This window comes from Triturus cristatus, chromosome 2_1, assembly GCF_964204655.1.
Source record: "Triturus cristatus chromosome 2_1, aTriCri1.1, whole genome shotgun sequence".
In the NCBI taxonomy this organism is placed as follows: domain Eukaryota; kingdom Metazoa; phylum Chordata; class Amphibia; order Caudata; family Salamandridae; genus Triturus; species Triturus cristatus.
In genome coordinates this window covers 459,463,842-459,485,209 of record NC_140581.1, presented here as the reverse complement: position 1 = coordinate 459,485,209, position 21,368 = coordinate 459,463,842, and the positions used below count along the sequence as shown (strand labels likewise).

The window sequence follows — 21,368 nt, the reverse complement described above, 5'->3', positions numbered from 1 at the left end:
TTAACGTTTCCTATGTTCTTTGTACTGCATCTATCTTTGAGGAATACACCTTGCGATCCTGCTTTATCTTTTATCTTACCAGGCTATCAAAAATATCGTGAATGGCCCCATTAGGCCTACATTGAAATAAGTCACAATTCTAGTGAAAGTTACTTTGAGAATCCTGTATTGTTTTTCAACATATCCTCTCTGAGAGCCTACTCTCACCACCCCCATCCTCCTCCCACCTGTGAATAGTAATCAGCAGTATTTGTCCAACAGGCCCCTTCTGTTTCTTTGCTATGGATCCCTTTGCTAAGTGAGAATCCGCACAGCAGAAGCAGGTTGTTTTGTATTGGCTTCTGGCCCTGACACAGATCAGTAACTGTGACTTACAGATGTTCGGTGACATGATATTACAAGTTTGCGTGAGAAGGTTATTGGAGCTGAGTGGTGTGTAGACCTGTTTGTTGAGGTCTCTCGGGGTTGCTGTGAGGCCGATCACAGTGCTGGAAAGAATATATACTAAGTAGGCGGCTATATAATGGCTTTTTATCAGAATATCTTACCCCAAGTCCTGTTTCTTTGCACTGCAGCTGTCGATGCCCTTGGTACAATATGGATGTGAGCAGATTTAGACCCTCATTATGAGTGGCCTAGTTTTATGTGCGATAGTTATCGCACACAATAAAAACTAACATTGATGTGTACACAATTGATTGTGTTATAATTATGATATGTGGTAACTGGAGTTAAAGGACCATTGGTAATGAGGCATAGTGTGCTTTACAAATCCTCAAGTACTTCTATGCATGCACTGTAAAGCGCCATGTTTTAAAAGTCATCTTTTGCAATCCCACTTTCTTGCCTTGATTCATGACAAACTTCCTTTTTTCTTTTTAAAAGTGGGAAAAAAGCATGCTGGATAGCTTTTATAGGAAGCACACCAAAAAATAAGTCAGTGGGCATAATTATGAGGTGCAAAGTACAATGAAAACAAAGTGTTGGGTTCCCCGAAGAAACCTTTCAAGCAAACCCAAAAAATGCAAGCGCAAGCCAGGTGTTTGCAAATAATTCTAACCTGATATTCACATTGATCGGACGCAGCTGTCAGATGCACGTAAAGCTTTATAGAACTTGCAAAAAAGATAAAGCAAGATTTTTGCAAAAATGCAAATTGCAAGCGTTCACGCACATTTTTAAAACTTTGTTCATGTTGTGTAAACATCTAAGTGGCAGATGTACATAGCTGCCAAGGTTACAGATTACTATGTGTGACATTTTCCTAATTTCAGAGAAATTATGAGTGACATTTCAACGACTATGAGTGACACTTTCTCAGGAGCAAAATCAAGCAATGAAGACCAGGGAAACATTAATATCTGAAATTACATCCATTTGAGCAATGAGAAACTCTATGAAGAGCTTAAAACTGCTGCAAAGCACCAGAAAACGGAAGGAAGGGAACTAACCATAGACAGGCAATGCTGCTGCTCAGAAGGAGATCTCATTGATATGATCATTCATGACCTGCGCGCTAGCCTAAAAAGCAAATTTAATAGCACAGCGAGTGCAACTAGTAGATTATGCTGTCACTCAGTCTCGGGCATAATCAGTTGCTATTGCAGTAAGGTAAAAAAGAATGCTGGGAAGCGCTGTCATAAAACCCGAAGTTGTTCCGCTCTAAACATGTGGTAGTGCATTGTAAATAAATAAATCCAAACTGCACATAGCTGTCAAGTTTTGAGATTGACATTTACAAGTTTGTGTTCTTATGTGTCATTTCATTCTCTTTGAGTGACACTTTAGCATGACAGTCAAACAATTATGCCTGTTATTAGATGAATTCAAAGAATTATCCAATTTCTTGACTTAAAGCCGTCACAATTCACCTTAAGTGATTATGCAATGTTACTAACCTAATTCCTTTTTTTCTAACATGCTTATTGTGAGGTAAAGCTGCAACAAAAGATAGGGCCATAAGGAGTTGCTTTCCAATGTAACTGACAGAAATTGCATCTGCCCCATCATGTATGCTATTAGAATTGGCTTTTAGCAAAGATTATATTACATTCTGGGAGTTATAGTTTCACTTTAAACGCTGGCTGGTAAAGTTTATAGTCTTTGAACAATGGTTAGGAAGGCAGAATAAACTACAGTAGCACATTTCAGCCTTTGAGTAATAACCAGCCATGATGTGCCGAGTTGTATTGTTATGTTTCATAACTTTCAATAATTAACATTAGTTTCTGCTGTTAAATTTGTCATGGAATTAAGTTTTATGTGATAGCAAAGGGTTGGGGAGGGGGTCATTGAGAGAAAACAAAGATGATGGGCCCTAGAGAACTGTGACTTAGAGTAAGGCTCTGTGATGAAGGCTGACCAGTTACGACATGGCAGAAGCTGAAGTGAAATTTTTAACACGGGTAATGGTAAGACACTGATGTAAATCAGCAGCAGAGACATAGTGAGTGGTGCTGCCTCCCCCACCCTTAACCCCCCCTTTCCTGGGGTAGATCAGCAAATGTCGTAGTACAGTTCAAGCTGGTAGGTCACATCCTTCTACCAGTCTCCAGAATGTATTATCTCTCTCTCTTGTTGCATCCTCCCTCTTGTCATCAGGTCGAGACTGATTTGCGTATGGCCAGGTCTAAACTGGGGTGGCATGGTGAGCAAAAGAATGATGGATTTAGGCCCAGATCTCTTGACTGGGGTGAATGTTTTGATTTGTTCTGCATTCCGTCCATCAATTGTGTGTCTTTTGCACAGTGAGGTAAAACAGGAGAAAAGTACGGTTTCTCTTAGATCATTTTTCAGCACTAGCAACCTGTCTCACACTCTCTGTGTGCATCAGAGGCAGATGAATAGCTTCATGGTAATGAGGCAGGTCGCAGGGGTAGTTTGGCATCCATTCAATGATCCACAGAGACAAACGTGGACAGGCATGGGCAAATAATAAACCTGGAGCTCATGCTTGCCGGTCGCAGCTTTCCACCTGCTTTATGGGGGAGGGTTCAGCGTCACCCTAAAGTTATGCAGGCCTCCCTCCACGCAGTCAGGAAGGAGCCACTAGGTCACTTTCACAAAGTTTAAAGTGACCCAGTTTACACCCGCATACGCCTTTTATCTCAGAAATCATCTTATTTTGGTCGGAATGTCTGTACGGTTCCCTCCATGCACCTGCGCTTCTTCGATAGTTACAATCGTCATTTCTCACGAGAGCCACAAATCCCGCAGTTGGCTGACTGCCCTGTTATGTGTATCACGTCACTAGCCATTATCCAATCACGAATATTCAGCCTTGTGGTGCACAACAGCTCAGGCTGATGAATATTGTAGGCTTTAAATGTTTTTTTATTGGCTGCAGGGATCCTCAGCTCTATCTGTCACTGCTAGTGGAGTGCTCGGCTTTCCAGCTACTGGAAATGAACTACCCGGTGGCCAGGCAGAGATGATGCATCAATTTAATAATGCGTGATAACTTTGAAGCCCTTTGAACCCAATGGGCGTTGCGCACCTGATGCCAAATGCCACCTGCATCAAGTCCAAAAGCACAACGTGTAAAGCACATGCCGTGCTTTTGGACTTGATGCATTTCTTTTCTCAACTGTGGGCTGAGTGTGGGCATTTGTGAAAGTATTCATGTTAATCGCAGCGCATTACTGTGCTGCGATTAACAGAAATACTTTCACAAATGGTCACAATCAGCCCACAGCCGCGCCCCATTAAGAAAAGACATACATCAAATGCAAAAGCATGACGTGTAAAACACACTCCCTGCTTTTGCACTTGCTGCGTTTCTTTTCTTAATGGAGCGAGGCTGTGGGCTGATTGTGGGCATTTGTGAAAGTATTCCTGTTAATCGCAGCACAGTCATGCGCAGTGATTAACATGATTATTTTCACAAAGGTCCCCAAACAGCCCGCAGCCGCGCTCCATTAAGAAAATAAATGCAGCAAGTGCAGGGGCAACTTGCTGCTGAACGCCTGCTGAGGTTACCAATTTGCATACAAAAATACACTTACCTGCCGTGACCTTGTGTTTTCCGTGCTCTCCTCGTGTACCATGTTAACACCGCTTCCCCATACAGAAAATGATTGTTTTTAGCGCGGCTCACATTTAAATGCTGCAGCGTGAATGTTCTAGCGGGATGTCCTGTGTGCGCGCTTCACACAGGACAATGTGCGCTGGTGGTCACAGCGGTGCGCGGGCGCCCATGCGCACACCCTACAGGGAACACTGGTTCCCAGTGGGCAGCAACCTTTCAAATTACGTTTTTTAAATTGTAAAACAAATTATGAATAGTTTTGCTGCATTTGAGAAATTAATGACTGGTTAAATATTATCTATTTTTCACCTAGTCACTTTTTATTTGTACTGTTTTGTCACGTTTTTTTGTGTGTGATCATTATTCAATACTTGTGTTGTAACTTTATTGGGTGAAACAAACAGTGTTTTCCCTGTTTCTGATACTAAAGATGGAAAAATAATTAATTGAAAAGTACAGTATGATGGTTAAATAAATACCCAGGACCAATGAAATCCGTTATTGGCCTTAGTCTTTTTAAGTAGGTAACAGAAATGTAAGTGACAGCTAGATACAATGCTATTCTATTTTGCATAGGCCCTATCTAGATGTCAGTACTATGGCCTACCCCCTTTGACATAATATCTGTTATCATTATGGGCCTCATTATTTACATTGAACTAGTGTTCAACACACAATTTTTAAATACATACAATGGGAACACTGTCCAATTCCTGCAAAGAGGAGCTCAAAAACATATAGGGATAAATTCACATATTTTTCTAGACATGATACAGTTAACCCGAAATCCTTACATCATAAAATGTTCCCTGCACCAGCGAAGAAATAGATGGTGACCCAAACCAAGCTAATCTGTACAGATTTGTTTGTCATACAGTTATCCTTAAAAGGATATGAGCATTGAAAGGATACCACGGGCATGAAATCAATTTGGGGTACCAAACATTGTCAGGGAACATGCACTTTATTTAGAGCCTGTTTAATTCCAACACTAAAGCTTTGTTTTAAATGACACAGTTCAACAGACTACTTGTCTAGGATTTGTTAAATTAAAGACATGAATTCTCCTAACATTCCTTCCATTGCCCTGGTTGATATTTAGCAACATTCAACAAAATATATTGAAGAATAGCTCAATAGTATGGTGCAGAATGGTACATTTAGCACCACACTTTCAGGTCCAAATGGGTGGTTATTGGACACAAATGTTGTTATGCTCGTTTTTTCAATTCCAAACCGCGGTTTAAGGCAAGCAGACCAGGCCCTTGTTGTTCTCATTCGCAACACTCAGGGATAGTCACCACCTATTTGTTAGGGAGATTGTTCCAATCATGGTTGGAACATTCCACACTGTCTGTGGTAAAACAACAGCTTTCCCTCCTGTCCGAAGACATGGACCTATCTGATTTCTTGTTCGGTCCTAAGTCTCTGCGCTCTAATAGATTTATCTATTTAACTTACAATAAAATATGGAAGTTGGAAGCAGCTGCACGTTTAAGGCAAATTGTACAAGATCATTTTTGATAAAGGCCTTGCTGTTGTTGATAATGTTATTAAAATATTTATAAAGCGTTGTTGATAATAGCATTAATACATGGTCTTCTCGCATTTACAGTTTGAATAACACAGTGTCGTCTGTTATAAATAATAAATAATATGCAAAATGACGTATCTTTATTATACCATGGGGAACTTAGATCTATTATACAGTTTTGTTTGACACTTTAGTCCTCAAGAAGAGCAACTTCCCATGGCGTTACTTTAATTTGGTGCAGTTATTCATGTCTTTTGATCTGACACGTTAAACAGCAACTAATGGCCACAAAAGAAGCTACTTATACAAAGTTACATATAATGAAGTTAGAACAGTAGCCCTTTGCTGTTGCTGAAATACCTTCCACCATGTGGTTAATTCACGGCGTAATATCTTAGCTTATTTCCAATTATAGATGAGATTACTTGCTGAGAATGCCGCTCTGTTTTAGGCTAAACAATGGATTCATTTTTTAAATAAAACTGGCATTTGGGAAAAAATTGAGAATGTTCTGGAAAATTTCATGCTGATATTTGGAAGACACAATTAGTGCATTGTCCAGGTATTACATGCTGATATCTAAGTGATTATTCATGTTGATTTAGCGGAAGATTGCATCATTTTGTCGGTGTTTGTGGACATTTTCTTGCTGCTGAGGCATGTGCCTATTTAGACTTTTATCGATTTTTGAAGATGTTACATAGTAAAGTGCCTCATTCATCTCCATTTTTTTCACACTTATTTCACAGGCAGAACCCATATAGTGCAGCACTTTTGCCCCACTAGATTTAAAGTTCATCAGATGCTGCTACCAGTAATCCAGTTCAACCACTGGATACCAAGGATATAGCCAGCCTCTAAGCTTGGTTTGACTTTTTACATGGACGTTTTATTTTGCATATATTTGTTTCGTACAGTTGCACCATAGACAGTTGAGTTATCTATACAGCATTTAAAGGTGCAGCATCTAAAGCCCATCTTTCACATTTGATTAGACTTTCCCTTTGTTTGATTGTATTTTTCAATTCCTAATGATAATGAAATGCCACATGTTTTACTCTCAATGATGCTGTGGAGTGATTAAGGACATGAAAGAATCAGTACCTGGGAAATCAGAGTCTTGAAGAGGCCCAGGAGTGCTTGATCGTAGTTAGTTGTTTTGACTCCTTAAGCAGGCTCGGGAGTCTGGAGAGAGATGGATGGCTCAATGAGGTGAGGGGCCAGGCAGGTAAATACACAAATCCTAGCAAGAGGTATTGGTACAGGACCGTATTTGCACTGTTAGTCATCCTTGATAATAATCTTATGGAGGAGCAATGTGAATCTAGGGAGATTTGATGTGATTGCTTTTACAGCTGAAAGACTAGCAATGCTGGCAAAAACTGCAGTGTAAAACGATCAACACATTTAACGCTAAATGGGCATTATTATTTGGAAATTCCTAAAACGTAATCTTGGAGAATTGAATTTACATTTCTGATGGATTCTTCTAACCACAGATTCCTCACCTTGTGAATAATCCCCAAGCATCAGACTTGATCGTAAACTTGTAGAGCAGTTCTCCTGCAATCAGGTAGGTGGCATCCAGCAGCTGCACGTTGACTATGTTCTGCTCCGGAACCGACGAGCAGAGCTACATATTAGCATCCTCTATGCGCCCTAAAGTCAATTCCTACCTTTCTGCACCTTAAGTCACAGATCCAGGGCTTCTTCCTGGTCTTTAATTAGATTTTTCAATGAAATGTAATCCAGTGTGCAAGATAAATGCCGCTCTTTAAACCATAGGGTTTAAACCATGCAGGAACTGTAGCAAAAAAATATCTATGACGTAACTTCACAAAGTCTGTTTGTGCTACCTGAGGTCAGACCATGGTCTTACACATTAAGTGAAACACTACATCGCCAAACACAAGAAGACTCCTTCCCGTGACTTGTCCGTCAATTAGGAAGATCCCATGCCAGGTAGTGGTCGAAGAAGGAATACAAAAAAATCCAAGCAGGGAATGGCCCCTTCACACCACTCTCGAACTCCAGAGAGGGCTCAAGATTATCAGTGTGCCTTTGGGTAACGCTCCCAATCTCCATTGGAGCCGATTCAGAGTCTGACTTGATGCACCCTGAGTTTCCAGGTCCATCTGCAACACTGGAGGAAGTGGAAGCCTTCAGGGACAATATCCTGTATATATTCAGCACTTTAGCATGGGCTACAAGAATCCGCAGGAACCTTCAGTCGAGCTTCGACCTGCGGGTCCTCCCTCAGCACTGTCTCTGCCTTTTAGACCAGTATTTGGTTCAGCACTGACTCCGGTGCATGCTTCACTGTCATCCCCTGCACCCCTTTCATTCACATCGATGCCGTCAACACCGGATCTAACTCTGAACTGAAGTTACGTCCGATGCTGACTGGCAACCAAACTTCTTGCCAACCCCTCTAATTCTGAGACATTGCCCTTACCACACAGTATTGCCAACACTTTACATAATATAGAATTGAAAATGACGACTGATGCTGGAGACAATATTGTTCCGTACTTTGATGAGGACAACTGGTATAGTGACCTTCAAGATGCCAATGGGCTTGATACTTCACTTGATGCTGGCCCTGTGTTCCCCACTGGATCTGCTACAGAGAAAAGTGCCTCTTTCACTGTGTTAGCTTTACAATTGCCATCCATTTAAGTGAAAACGTATTTATTAATTGAAGTTCTGCAACCTGGCCAGGCTCCTACTGAGCCGCTGTTACTATTTAATGAGGCGCTAACTGACATCCCTTTGGGCTCCTTAGCCAAGCCCTGTTCAGGACTGCCCATTAATAGGCTGGTTGCCCGTTGTCATCACTCCGCTCCTGGTGATCCTGCCTTCCTAACACAGCATCCAATTCTAGAAAGTCTGGCGGTACAGGCATCTACCAGCAGGTCCAACTCAAGTGCCTTTCCTATCAATCCTTTAATTGTGAGTCCAAAAGAATAGAAATGTTTGTCAAGAGAATTTTCTCTTCTATAAGCCTTATTCTGAAATTCATAAATGCTGATTGTCTCTGCAGCTCTATCTCCATATCCTTTGGGATACAGTGGCTTAAGTTTTACTGGATTTTCCAGCGAGACTTTGGTCATCTCTAACTAAGTAACATTGGGTTCGAGGCATGTGGGCTGCTGAATTCATATCTGTGCATAGATCGCCGCCTAGTGTTGGGTCCGGATGTTTGCACGTTGTTGTCCTGGAAGAGTCTTCGAAGTATCCTTGGATAGGTGACTCCTCCCATGGACTACAGTGCACATGGGCATCCTCTCCATCCTCAGATTGTTTTTTTCCGCCATTGGGTTCGGATGTGCTATCTTAGCTCAAGTTAGGAAAAACTTTTGTCGAGGCCACAAGGCCTTTAGTTCGCGTCGGTACTGTTTATCGATCGGGTTTCGATACTTTTTGTTAATTTACTAACTTTCAGCACCGACTTTGTTCGCATTTGCCTGTCCATCGACTCTACTTCGACGATGGAATCCAGGACGCCATTCAAAAGGTGTCCGGTATGCAATGCGAAGTACCCACACATCGACGTCCATCCGGTGTGCAACAAATGCCTTTCGCCGGACCACGACGAATCGACATGTATGGCCTGTGCCCGGTTCCGTTCAAAGAAGACTCTGCGGAATCGTCGAGCGGCGAGGCTCGAAGCGCAGCACGCGGCACCGGCCCCAGCTGACATCTTCGACGAGGCTGACGACGTCGAAGAAGTAGAAGTCTTACCCTCCAGTCCCGTTTCCGAACACGAACACGAACCCGGATCGGACGAGGCCGACGAGTCACTCTTCCACAGAGGTGAAGACGACACCGAGGTAGGAGACGACGAGGAGGCCTTAGGAGCCGAAGAGAGTAGCTCCGATGATGAACAAGGCCTACCTGTTCAGACCGAAATTTCACCAGCGCCACAGACTATGGCTCCGGTCGAGGGATCGCCTTCGGGCCTTACCCGAGACCTATCACGCAGTCCTTCGGCCCCGCCCTCGGGCCCGGCCTCGGACGTTCAGCGGCAGCCATTACCGCTTAAGCCAGCTGGTTTCCCTTCCACGAAACCGAAACCGAAAGCTGCTCAGGTTCCTACGAAACCGAAACTGAAAGTGGCGCTAGTCGGATCGAGGCCTTCAACACCTTCGACGCCAGCGCACCGGGTCGGCACCGACCGCACCAAGAGAGACTTCGGTGCCGAACTCGAGACGGGCGACATGGGAGTCGACAAACGGAAGAAGGTCATCGGCGCCGACAAACCTGCCCGGTTACCGGCGTCGACGCCACCGACACCGAGGGCCGTCCCGCCTGCTACGCCTCGCAGCACTCCCTCGACGACACCAAAACCTCACGTGTCGAAGACGTCGACAGTGATCTCCGCACCTCGACTCGATGCGCCACGGGCGCAGAAGATATCTGCAGCCGCCTCGACGACCCTGGCGGGGGCCACGACCTCTAAGGCGCCCCGAGTACGGCCTGGCGCGATGCCAGGCTGCAGATCCAAGGACGCCCTCCAGGACCCGTCGGGTTCCGGTTCGGCTCCGGCGGTTTCGTCGGTGCCGACCAGCATTACCTTCGGCTTGCCTCCACCCACAATCCCGAAGGCGTTTCAACTCAGGACACAGGTCACCAAAACTGCGGTTACACCTGTCGAGCCGTCTCCGTCACACGTCATCGACGCCGACACTGGCAGGATGATTCTCCACGGCCGAAGGATAACTTCGGAACCGCCATTGGAGCCTTTCAGGATCCCGCTAAAGAGGAAGCTGCCTGTGGACTCAGAACCTCTCCTGTATGAACCCTTCTATTCACCCTACCAGGATCCACACCGGGCCTCCCCCACACGCTCCGACACGGATGCATTGGGGGACTACTTGGATGAACAAGTCCCCTACCATGTGGACACGGACCCTGATGACCAGCAGGACCCTGACCAAACTTGGGGCGACCCTGCAGACCCCAGTGCACCTCTTGATGCACAGGACACACAACTATATGGGCCAAAAACATCACCCACAGAGGATACTGCGGCGTTCAACGCTCTGATTGAACGTGCGGCAAACAACCATGATGTACAGCTTCACTCTGATATCATCGAAGATGACTTTCTAATGGACACCTTTGCATCCTCAGAAAGACATGTAAAGACTCTGCCAATGTTGAAGGGGGTCCTCAAGCCAGCCACTGACATTTTCAAGGAACCCACCAGGGCACGAGTGATAAACCCCAGGATCGATAAAAAATACAGATCAGCACCTGGGGATCCTACTTACATCAGAGGCCAATTACCACTCGACTCCATCGTTGTGGCGAATGCCCGCAAGAGGGCACACTCGCAGACAACGGGTGACGCTCCTCCCCCGGACAAAGAGTCCAAGGTGCTAGAGACCTCCGGCAAGCGAGTTGCCGCACAAGCTGCAAACATATGGCGCATAGCTAACACTCAAGCGCTCCTCGCTCGCTACGATAGAGCGCACTATGACACACTGGAGCAACTTCTTCAGCACCTCCCTGACCCCTACAAAGAAGGTGCAGAAATCCTTATCAGAGAGGGACAGCTACTCACAAATGCTGCCATTAAATGTGCACTAGACGCTGCAGACACGGCTGCCAGGGCCATCAACACTAGCGTCATCCTACGACGTCACGCCTGGCTACGTATCTCAGGATTCAAGCCTGAGGTACAAAACAATATACTTAATCAGCCCGTCAACCCCGACTTTTTGTTCGGACCTGAGGTTGACACCACCCTCGAGAAGATAAAAAAGGACACGGACACTGCAAAGTCCATGGGCGCCCTACAAACTCAGTCCTTTCGGAGCGGCTCCTTTCGTCGCCCCGGAAACAAGGGGGCAGGTAGAGGACAGGGGTCACAACAAACATATAACAAGGGTAATACGCAGACCACCTACGATAAGAACACCCGAGGTGGCTATCGTGGCTCCAGTACCAAGGGCAGAGGACGTGGCTACGGCAACACCAGGTCCTCCCCCAAGAACAAGCAGTGACGCCCTCTCCCTTCCTCCCGACCACATAACACCTGTCGGGGGAAGGCTACAACGGTTCCTGTCCACGTGGAACTCCATCACCACGGACAGGTGGGTCAAAGATATTATAAAACACGGTTACTGTCTGGAGTTAACTTCCACTCCACCCACAATACCACCAAGAAACCGTCCTATGTCCTCAGAGCACTTAACGCTCTTACAGCAAGAGGTAGAAAGTATGCTTCTAAAAGGCGCTATCGAGCTCGTACCCATCCACGAGCAGGGCACGGGGGTTTACTCCCTCTACTTCTTAATTCCAAAAAAGGACGGGTCGCTCAGGCCTATATTAGACCTGAGACCCCTGAACCAGTACATTCTTTCAGAGCACTTTCACATGCTCACTCTACAGCAAGTCCTTCCGCTTCTCAAGCAGGGAGACTTCCTAGCATCACTGGACCTCAAGGATGCGTACTTCCACATACCCATCCACCCCTCACACAAAAAATACCTCAGGTTTACTGTTCAGGGGCAGCACTATCAGTTCAAAGTCCTTCCCTTCGGCGTGACAACAGCGCCCAGGGTTTTCACGAAGTGCCTAGCTACGGTGGCAGCACACTTACGGAGGCAGCATATACACGTCTACCCCTACCTAGACGACTGGCTCGTTCAAGCGAAGTCGGCCCAGCAATGTGCAAGCCATATGTCCCGCACCATTCACCTTCTTCACAGTCTGGGATTCTCACTAAATTACCCAAAGTCCCATCTCCAGCCCGCACACGTACAACAGTACCTGGGCGCGACTATAGACACTCTGGCGGCCTCAGCTCAGCCAAGTTTAGTGAGGATCAACAGCATACAACTGCTGATCTCCAAGTTCAAACACAATCACTCGCTTCCAGCGCGAGTGTTTATGCAGTTGATAGGCATGATGGCCTCCTGCATCTTCATAGTCCCGCACGCGAGATTACATATGCGCCCACTTCAGGAGTGCCTAGCACGTCAGTGGAATCAGGCTCAAGGACAGTTGAAAGACCTAGTGTTGGTGAGCGGTCGGGCATACAACTCTCTGCATTGGTGGAATCCACAAAACCTTTGCAAGGGGCGACCGTTCCAAGAGCCTGTTCCACAAATAGTACTGACAGCGGACGCGTCTCTCCAGGGATGGGGAGCTCATGTACTACACTACACAGTGCAGGGACTATGGACGACACAACAGAAGAAGATGCACATCAACCTTCTGGAACTGATGGCAATCTTCCTGGCCATGAAGGCTTTCAAAGTACATCTGTGCAACAAGGCCGTGTTGATCCGGACGGACAACATGACCGCAATGTACTACATACAGAAACAGGGAGGGACACACTCTCCACAGTTGTCTCATCTGGCTCAGAGCATGTGGAAGTGGGCCATTCAGAGGAACATGTTCCTCATGGCAGAACACCTCCCCGGCAAGGACAACCAGATGGCGGATCTGCTCAGCAGACACAGCCACCAGATGCACGAGTGGGAGTTACACCCATCAGTACTCCAACCGTACTTCCAGCAGTGGGGTCACCCAGAGATAGACCTATTCGCGACAAGCGAAAACGCAAAATGCCAAAGCTTCGCCGCCAGATTCCCACATCCGCAGTCGCAGGGCAATGCGATATGGATGAACTGGTCCGGCAGATTTGCGTACGCTTTTCCCCCAGCACCGTTGATACCGCTGGTGGCTCGCAAACTCCGACAACACTCCCTGACACTCGTCCTAGTTGCTCCCACGTGGGCACGCCAGCCGTGGTACACCACCTTCCTCGAACTTTCCGTGGTACCGCATCAAAGGCTGCGGATCAAACCCGCGCATTTGACGCAGAACCATGGAGAGGTTCAGCACCCAGATCCGCAACAGCTGAACCTGGCGATCTGGCTCCTGAAGTCCTAGAGTTTGGCTATCTCAATCTGCCACCTGACTGCATGGACATCATCAAGGAGGCCAGGAGACCCACTACAAGAGCTTGCTATGCAGCCAAATGGAAAAGGTTCGTCATTTATTGCGGTAATAATGACATTAACCCGCTGGACGCATCCATCCACGACATCATATGTTACCTCTTACACCTATACCGATGCAATCTGGCGTACACCTCTATACGTGTCCATTTGACCGCAATATCAGCCTATCTGCAAACCAGGCAGCACCTCTCTCTATTCAGAGTGCCTGCCATCAAAGCATTCTTGGAAGGACTCAAACGAGTCATTCCACCTAGTCACCCACCGGCTCCAATGTGGAACCTCAACTTGGTCCTCACACGCCTGATGGGTCCACCCTTTGAACCTCTACACTCATGCGAGATTCAATTCCTTACCTGGAAAGTAGCCTTCCTGGTAGCGATCACTTCCCTAAGAAGAGTTAGTGAACTCCAGGCACTAACCGTTCAAGAGCCATTTATTCAGGTTCACGCCAACAGGGTCGTACTACGTACCAACCCCAAATTCATGCCCAAAGTAATATCGCAGTTCCACATGAACCAGACTATTGAACTGCCCGTTTTCTTCCAAAACCCACAAACTGTTGCAGAGCGGGCATTACATACACTAGATGTACGGAGGGCCCTCATGTACTACATCGACAGGACTAAGCCCTTCAGGAAGACAAAACAACTATTCGTTGCCTTTGCCCCACACCACAAAGGTAACGCCATCTCCAAAGCAGGGATAGCCAGATGGATAGTTAAGTGTATTCAAATCTGTTATCAAAAGGCAAAACGCACATTAACTATTCCACCACGAGCCCACTCAACACGCAAGTTGGGGGCTTCCATGGCCTTCCTAGGAAATATTCCCCTGCATGATATATGCAGAGCAGCCACATGGTCCACTACACACACATTTACAAAACACTATTGCGTAGATGTGCAGTCAAAACAGCAGGCAGCTGTAGGACAGGCTGTTCTCAAAACACTTTTTCAGACCGCTGCAGCTGGCACGGGTAGCCGCCGCCAATAGAGGGCACTGCTATGTATTCTATGCACAGATATGAATTCAGCAGCCCACATGCCTCGAACTGAATATGCTACTTACCAGTATGCATCTGTTCTTGGCATGTAGGGCTGCTGACATTCATATCGCCCTCCCTCCTCCCCGGCGCCTGTCGCAGCTGCAGCTCTCAGAATTATTGCAAGCATGGTCATCACTTTCTGTATCTACTCCATCACTGCCACAATGGCGAAAAACAATCTGAGGATGGAGAGGATGCCCATGCGCACTGTAGTCCATGGGAGGAGTCACCTATCCAAGGATACTTCGAAGACTCTTCCAGGACAACAACGTGCAAACATCCGGACCCAACACTAGGCGGCGATCTATGCACAGATATGAATGTCAGCAGCCCTACATGCCAAGAACAGATGCATACTGGTAAGTAGCATATTCATTATACACTGAGGACTGGAAATAATTGATAGTTTGGGACATGCCATGTGTGCCAGTGTGGCCCTCCAGCGCTACTCCTGTATGAGTTTATGGGTTTCTCCTGGTACATCCAGGTATATTTAATAGATATGTCCTTTGACAGATTTCACCTTTTTGGTGACAAAGCAGCAGCAGCTTGGTCACTGGTGATGGTGGAATGCACCCACAAGCCTTCAGCTGGCTGCTTCTTTGGCAGTGCTTTGCAGATCTTTATGGGATACAACTGATGGACTCTCTCTTCCTCCTTAGAGGGATGACATAGAGCAAAGAATGCTGGAAAGGTGATAGCCTGGATGTCATGAAAACGAGTATCTACTTTGGGTAAAAAAAAAAACCTTAGTTCTTAGAACCAACTTATTAGGAAAGAAGGTGCTATAAGGTGGATTGACACAGAGAGCCTGAAGTTTGCTCATGTGTCTAGCTGATGTTATGGCGATGAGAAAGGCTGTCTTTAAGGTCAGAAGTCTCTAGGGACAAGTGTGCAATGTCTCAAAAGTTGTGCACATCAAGGGAGTGAGGACTAAATTCAAATCCCACTTGGGCATCTCAAAGGGTTTTGGTGAAAACGATTGTTGCAAACTTTTCAAAAACCTCATAACAGGTGATGTAAATTGCAACATCTGTTCTGGATACCGGAAGAATGGTGAAAGAGTTGACAAGTCGCTCAGTGCAAATTCTTGCAGGACTAGGGATAGACCAAACAATAGCAATTTATGCAAATGTGTCTGTAATGGTAAATTTGTTGCGCCGTTGCAATCCACAAATTTGTCTCAATGGCTGGCGTACACTAATTTCATGGAGGATGCCTCGATGCCAGAATGACATGAACAATGTCAGGGTGGGAGGAGGAGCCTAGCCTGCAGCCGAGATGGCCGCCTAGCTCTTCGGCTCCGCCGACCCTTTCGCCCTTCGTCGATATCCTGGCAAGAATCCTGCGCCTCCGAGCCCTACGCTTACCTGCGCCACGTCCCTGACCACGATACTTTGACTCCGGTCGAAAACGGAGCTCCCCCGGCGGAGTTGGGCCCCGGTTTCCATTCCGGCCTTCCAGGCGGTCGCGGCCGGGCCATTGTTTGGTGGGGACGGCCGGCGGCGACAACGATAGCAGCGGCCGCTGTGGAGAGGGAGGAGCCGGTACACCGGACCTGGAACGCGGCGCTGGGATTCTCACAGCAGCCTTTTTCGTGCTCGGCTGCCCAGCGCGCCCCGCTCGCAACATTGTATCCAGCTCCCGTATACTGTATCCCGGCCCAGCTGGGAGAGGGCCGGGATCGCTTCTTTGTTGCAGCCTACAGCAGCGGACGCCATCTTCCGCATCGGAAGCCCTGGTCTCGCCGGTGGGTTTCCCTGCACCACAGATTCTCCTGTCCCTGAAGCCTTTCCACGACCGGCTGCCTCCACGTTTCCTGCACCACCGGGGCCCCGCAGAGAGCTTATCACCTTCCAGATACCGATGGTTGGTGAGGGGGGCTTGCGCCCCGGGGCGCTCGATGGTTGCTTGCCTAAGATGGCGGACGCAACAGCACCCTCCATCCTTGATCCACCGCTGGGGCTTCGCGACATCCTGGCAGCACTGGAGGACCTGTGGTTGGCCTTCCGCGACTCTGCCACTGGTTTGGAGGACCGGTTTGATCGGACTTTTTCAGCTGGCCATGATGATTCTCCAGTGCGGCATGTTAAGCCACATCTTCAGTCGACTGTCGGTGGATCACCCGAGTTGAGGTATGTGGCGGTGACGGGGGGACGTGTCCCAGTGCCCGCTGCGGTACTCCTCGGCTCTGCCCTGGAGGAGTCTGACAATCCTGCTCCCTTGGTAGGGCCGGAGCTTGTGCCGCAGCCGCCGTTTTGCCCATCTCCTCTGTCCTTTGGTGCCACGTCTCTGAGCGTCCTCCTGGTCTTGCTTCCTGTACATCGGCCGGCCGCTACTCTGGGATTTATGCATCGTCCTGCTCCCTGTTGTGCTAGCCACCGCATAGCAGTGGCGCATTCTGTGGTCCTTTACTATCGAGCTTCGCTCCAGTTTGACTTGTCTCTTACCCCTCGATTGCTGCAACGGACTCCATGGTGGCCCATCCCGTCCAGGTTGGCTGTACTGCAATTGGACTCTGTTGGACTGCAGATTCGAAGGGGCCAAGGCTGAGGAAGGGGGTTTTTCTTGTTGCACATTGATACGTATATGGCTGGGACTGGGACTTGTGACTGTTGGAGGTACATGTAGCAGGGTGTTAGGTCGGGGCTTGGGGTTGGGTGACCGCGGGTAACGATTTTGCTTGTATTGAATAGATCCTTGGCCCTCCTCCGTTCAACCGTGACATTCTTTTTCTTTTTCTTCTCTTTCTCTTCTCCTACATTTCGGGTACTCTTTTGGGGCGACAGACACACTGCTAGGGGGGGTAGGCCGTAGCCTCTGCATGCGTGTAGGGTGGGGGGTATATTTCCTTGTTGGTTTTTTTTTTTTTCTCTATGGGCCTCCTTTTTCTTTCTTTCTTTTCTCTCTTTCTCTTCTCCCTTTCTACTCTTTACCTTTCTCGTTTGTTCTCTCCTTTCTTATTTCTTGGGTCGAGGGGAGGATTGGGAACTTGTGGGTAGTGCTTGGGGATCGTCATGTGATATGCTTCTTTTCTATCCTGATTTTATTGAGTGCGATTGATTACCTTACGGATAATGCTTGCTGACTCTTCTGATGATCGTTGCCCACTATAGTCCTAACTGCATTGCTCTGATTCGGATCCTTCCAGACCTGTTGCTATGGACTTATTTCAAATCTTTATAAAACTTAAACCTCATCATCCTGCGCTCGGCGGCACAATTGTGTATAACGTAATCCGGTCTATTTGTGTTTGTACTGATATGCTGCTGAATCGTATAATTGCTTGCTGATGTGCCCTTTTTTTATGTCGAGGCCGGCCTGAGGGTTGTAGGCCCGTATTTGTCTGCACATACTGTTAAATAAAGGTTTTCCAAAAAAAAAAAAAAAAAAAAAAAAAACAATGTCAGGGTGCAGATTGAAGGAGGCCAACTGTCACTGCTCAATTTCCAAGCATGGAGATGCACAGTGTGTAGGCCCTTTGATATACCCGGTCTTTCTACTGTGCTCATGCCCATGAGTTCTGGGTGCTGCACTCTTCTGGTCCAATTCAGTGCCACTAGGATGACTTAGGCCCAGTTTTTCCTGAGAGGCAGCGGCAAAAAGGCCTACCGGAGACCTGAGACTTGAGCTCCACTCTAGGTGGAAGGTGTTTCCGCGCAAGAGCTGCTGAAATGCGTCTTGAGCTCCCTCCGGGTGTAACTGCCGTTCGTGATCTGCTGGGTGCCATCGGCTGAGCTTGTTAGCCCTGGCATTAAAAGATTCTGCCAAGTGGTTCACCACCAGAAAAATCTCTTGGTAGTCCAGCCATTTCCATAGGCACACGGGCCAGGACTCCACCCCACCCTGCTTGTTGCTCTACCATCTCTTCCAGATAGCTTCTCCAAACACATCCGTCACAACTGTTAAATCTGGGTGGGGTAAGTGGTTGTGCCGGCCACTGACTTAACTGCAATCTAGTAGCCATCTAAATACAATCCAACAGATTTCCCTAATATTGTGCCCCCTGGGATTTAAGGTCCCACTGCAGGCCAATAATCCCAAATGCCTCAGAGTCATCCACACTGAGATTCAGGACAGAGGCTGAATCATCAGGATCGTAGCCCAATTTTATGAACTTTCAGTTCAGGGGCAAAGACCCAGCATTGTACTGTATCCAGAATGGCTCCTATGAAAGAGAGCATGTGCAAAGGAGTCAGGTGGCGACTTTGGCTAATTGATAGTGAACCCCAATGACGTTAGGAAGTTGGCCATCCGCTGAAGGTTTCTGATGAATGCCTGAGGCAAGCCCCCCTTTAACAGGCTGTTGTCGAGGTAGGGGTTACTGGTACCCCCAACCTCTGTAGATGGACTGCGACTACCACCATTTTTACGTCAACACCCAAGAAGCGCTGGTGAGGCAAAAGGGAAGCATTGCAAACTGAAAGAGTTTCTGGCCCACCATGAACCTCAGGTAGCGCCTGTGGGCCTGCAGGATAGAAATGTGAAAATTAGAATCCTACAGGTCCAACACCACCATCCAATCTACATGGTCTAGGGCAGACTGGACCTGGGCTAGTGTGAGCATCTTGAATTTGTCCTACTGTAGGAAGGCTTTTAGAGGGTTAAGATATAAAATAGGACAAAGGCCTCTATCTTTCTTTGGCACATAGTAGTAGTAGTGAGAGTAACACCCTGTCACTGCTTCCAAAAGCTTTAACCCTCTCTATGGCCCCTCTAGCCAAATGGGACTACAATTCCTGTAGTAAGACAGACAATATCCCTCCATTCCTGTCCTGAAGGCAGTGGAAGGTGTAGCAGGGTAGAAATGAATGGAGGAACATAACCCTGAAGAAACATTTGGAGGACCCACTTGTCTGTCATGATGGCCTACCACCCTTGGAAGAAATATCGTATCCTGGCTCCAACAGGGTGGTTGTGTGCCATCAAGGACACTCTAAAGTGGTTTTGCAGTTAGTGCCTCTTTAGGGGAAAGGTACTTAGCTGCACGTTGTCCTGGATGACCCATTGGAAATTGTTGGTGGAGATGCCTTGTGGGGGCAATAAGGCCAAATAACGTGCTGTGGCGCTACTCTTCTTGAGACACTCCAAGGTGAGTCCACACTACTGTGTTAGCATGAGGAGTGCCTGTCCTTGACATCTGCTAGGGGGCTACGTGGGCATTGATACACATGGGTGCAAAGCACTAAAACTTTGACAACAAGGTTCATAGAGAGGGTCATTTTGCCCACTCGGTCCTGGATGACTTTTATTTCAAGACAGTTCACAGAGCCACCTCCTTGTGAGGTACTGGTATAGTATATATTCACAATGTGAGGAGTTTGTAGTATCTAGAAGAAGAACAAGTTGCTTACCTTTGTTGACGATATTTCTGGTGTATACTCTAGCTAACTACCGACCTTCCCACCTCCCTGTTCTGTAAACTGGTTTCTTTTCCCATCTAAACCGGTCCAAAGTCTAGAGATCTGCACACTGGTTATTCCAATCTTCCAACAGGATCTGCTTCTGGAGACATCCAGAAAACAACTGGTGACAGCGCAGTAGGTTAGGGTGACCAAATCTTGAGAACCAAAACCCTGGATATTTTGCAAAAATAGAAGGACTAGAATTTTACGTCAACGGTGCTGTGCAGAATGACAACTCTAGAAGCACTAAGAAAATAAATAAAATGTAATTTCTAAAACCATCATTATACCTGTTAATTAAATTTCTTACTAACAGCTGCTAAGTAGCAGAACTTTAGAACACCCAATAAGTGCCTCTCTGGTTTCAGTGGACCCCCTCTAAAAACCGGTCCATGAGCCTGAATTACCGAAATCTGCCGGGACAGCTAGTGAAAGCCAGTGACTGTCCAGGCAAATCCGGGGCGCCTGGTCACCCTAATATAGGTGGCTCTTGCATGCAGCTCCACTTGTCACGACTTGAACGGAGTGGTGTTGGCGCGGAGCTGCACAACGCCACCAAGCCGCACGCAGGGGAACTGCTATTAAAGTTTTTGGATCCAAAATGGCGCCCGGGAATTATTCACAATGTGAGGAGTGGCACTAAACTATAGAATGTCGGTTCACAGGATACGCTCATGTATATTTTGCGATTAGATTAGATTAGATTAGAGTATCAACCAGAACGGCTATTGTTTAAATGTAGGATTCTAATGAAATATTGGAAACTGTTAAGTTCTATATAAAATGCGTAGAGTAATGCAGACAGTACATCCAGCCCTACAATTTAAATGTGACCTTTCAGTATTTCGACACAATGGAATTAACGTATACTGTGACCATTTTACAGAGAGAATGATATGGAGCACGCTATCCAAATTCCGGAGGCGGGGGTCAGCAAGGTACGTTGCTGTTTATTGTAACATCATAATTTTCTTGATCGGAATCACAGCCATCCATTGTGTGCTTGAGACGGGATTCATAGTTCTTCTCACTCGTTTCCTTTCATTTAGTTTCATGCAGAAGTTTACTTTGACCACAATTTACAAAGTTATGTGCTTGTGGACCAAGGCAGTGAAAATGGCACCGTCATCAATGGAAACCACGTCCTGCAGGTGAGCATTGCCTTCCGCACAACTGTGAAGCATCACAATTAAATGACATAGCAGGGTATCCTTAATGGTCAGTCTGCTGTACATCTCTTTAAATCCATATTACCTTCATCACAGGTGTTTGCGTCTATCCCTGTCCTTACTGGATTTGTGGGAACACTCCAGTGAATGCTGCATCCATAGTTACCAATGCCACTGGGTAGGTGATTTCGGGACGCAGTATTAAA

The 21,368-nt window shown here is 46.9% G+C and overlaps 1 protein-coding gene across 4 annotated transcripts in view; it reads left to right on the top strand.

Annotated features, from left to right (window-relative positions):
- Nucleotides 1-21,368, top strand: part of AGGF1 (angiogenic factor with G-patch and FHA domains 1) — a 499,672-nt gene that overhangs the window by 234,777 nt on the left and 243,527 nt on the right. For all 4 annotated transcript variants that reach the window (XM_085632277.1, XM_085632275.1, XM_085632276.1 and 1 more), the window contains exons 8-9: nucleotides 20,880-20,931; nucleotides 21,043-21,144. In XM_085632277.1, coding sequence (XP_085488403.1) covers nucleotides 20,880-20,931; nucleotides 21,043-21,144 — 154 coding nt within the window. The remainder of the gene's footprint in view (nucleotides 1-20,879; nucleotides 20,932-21,042; nucleotides 21,145-21,368) is intronic.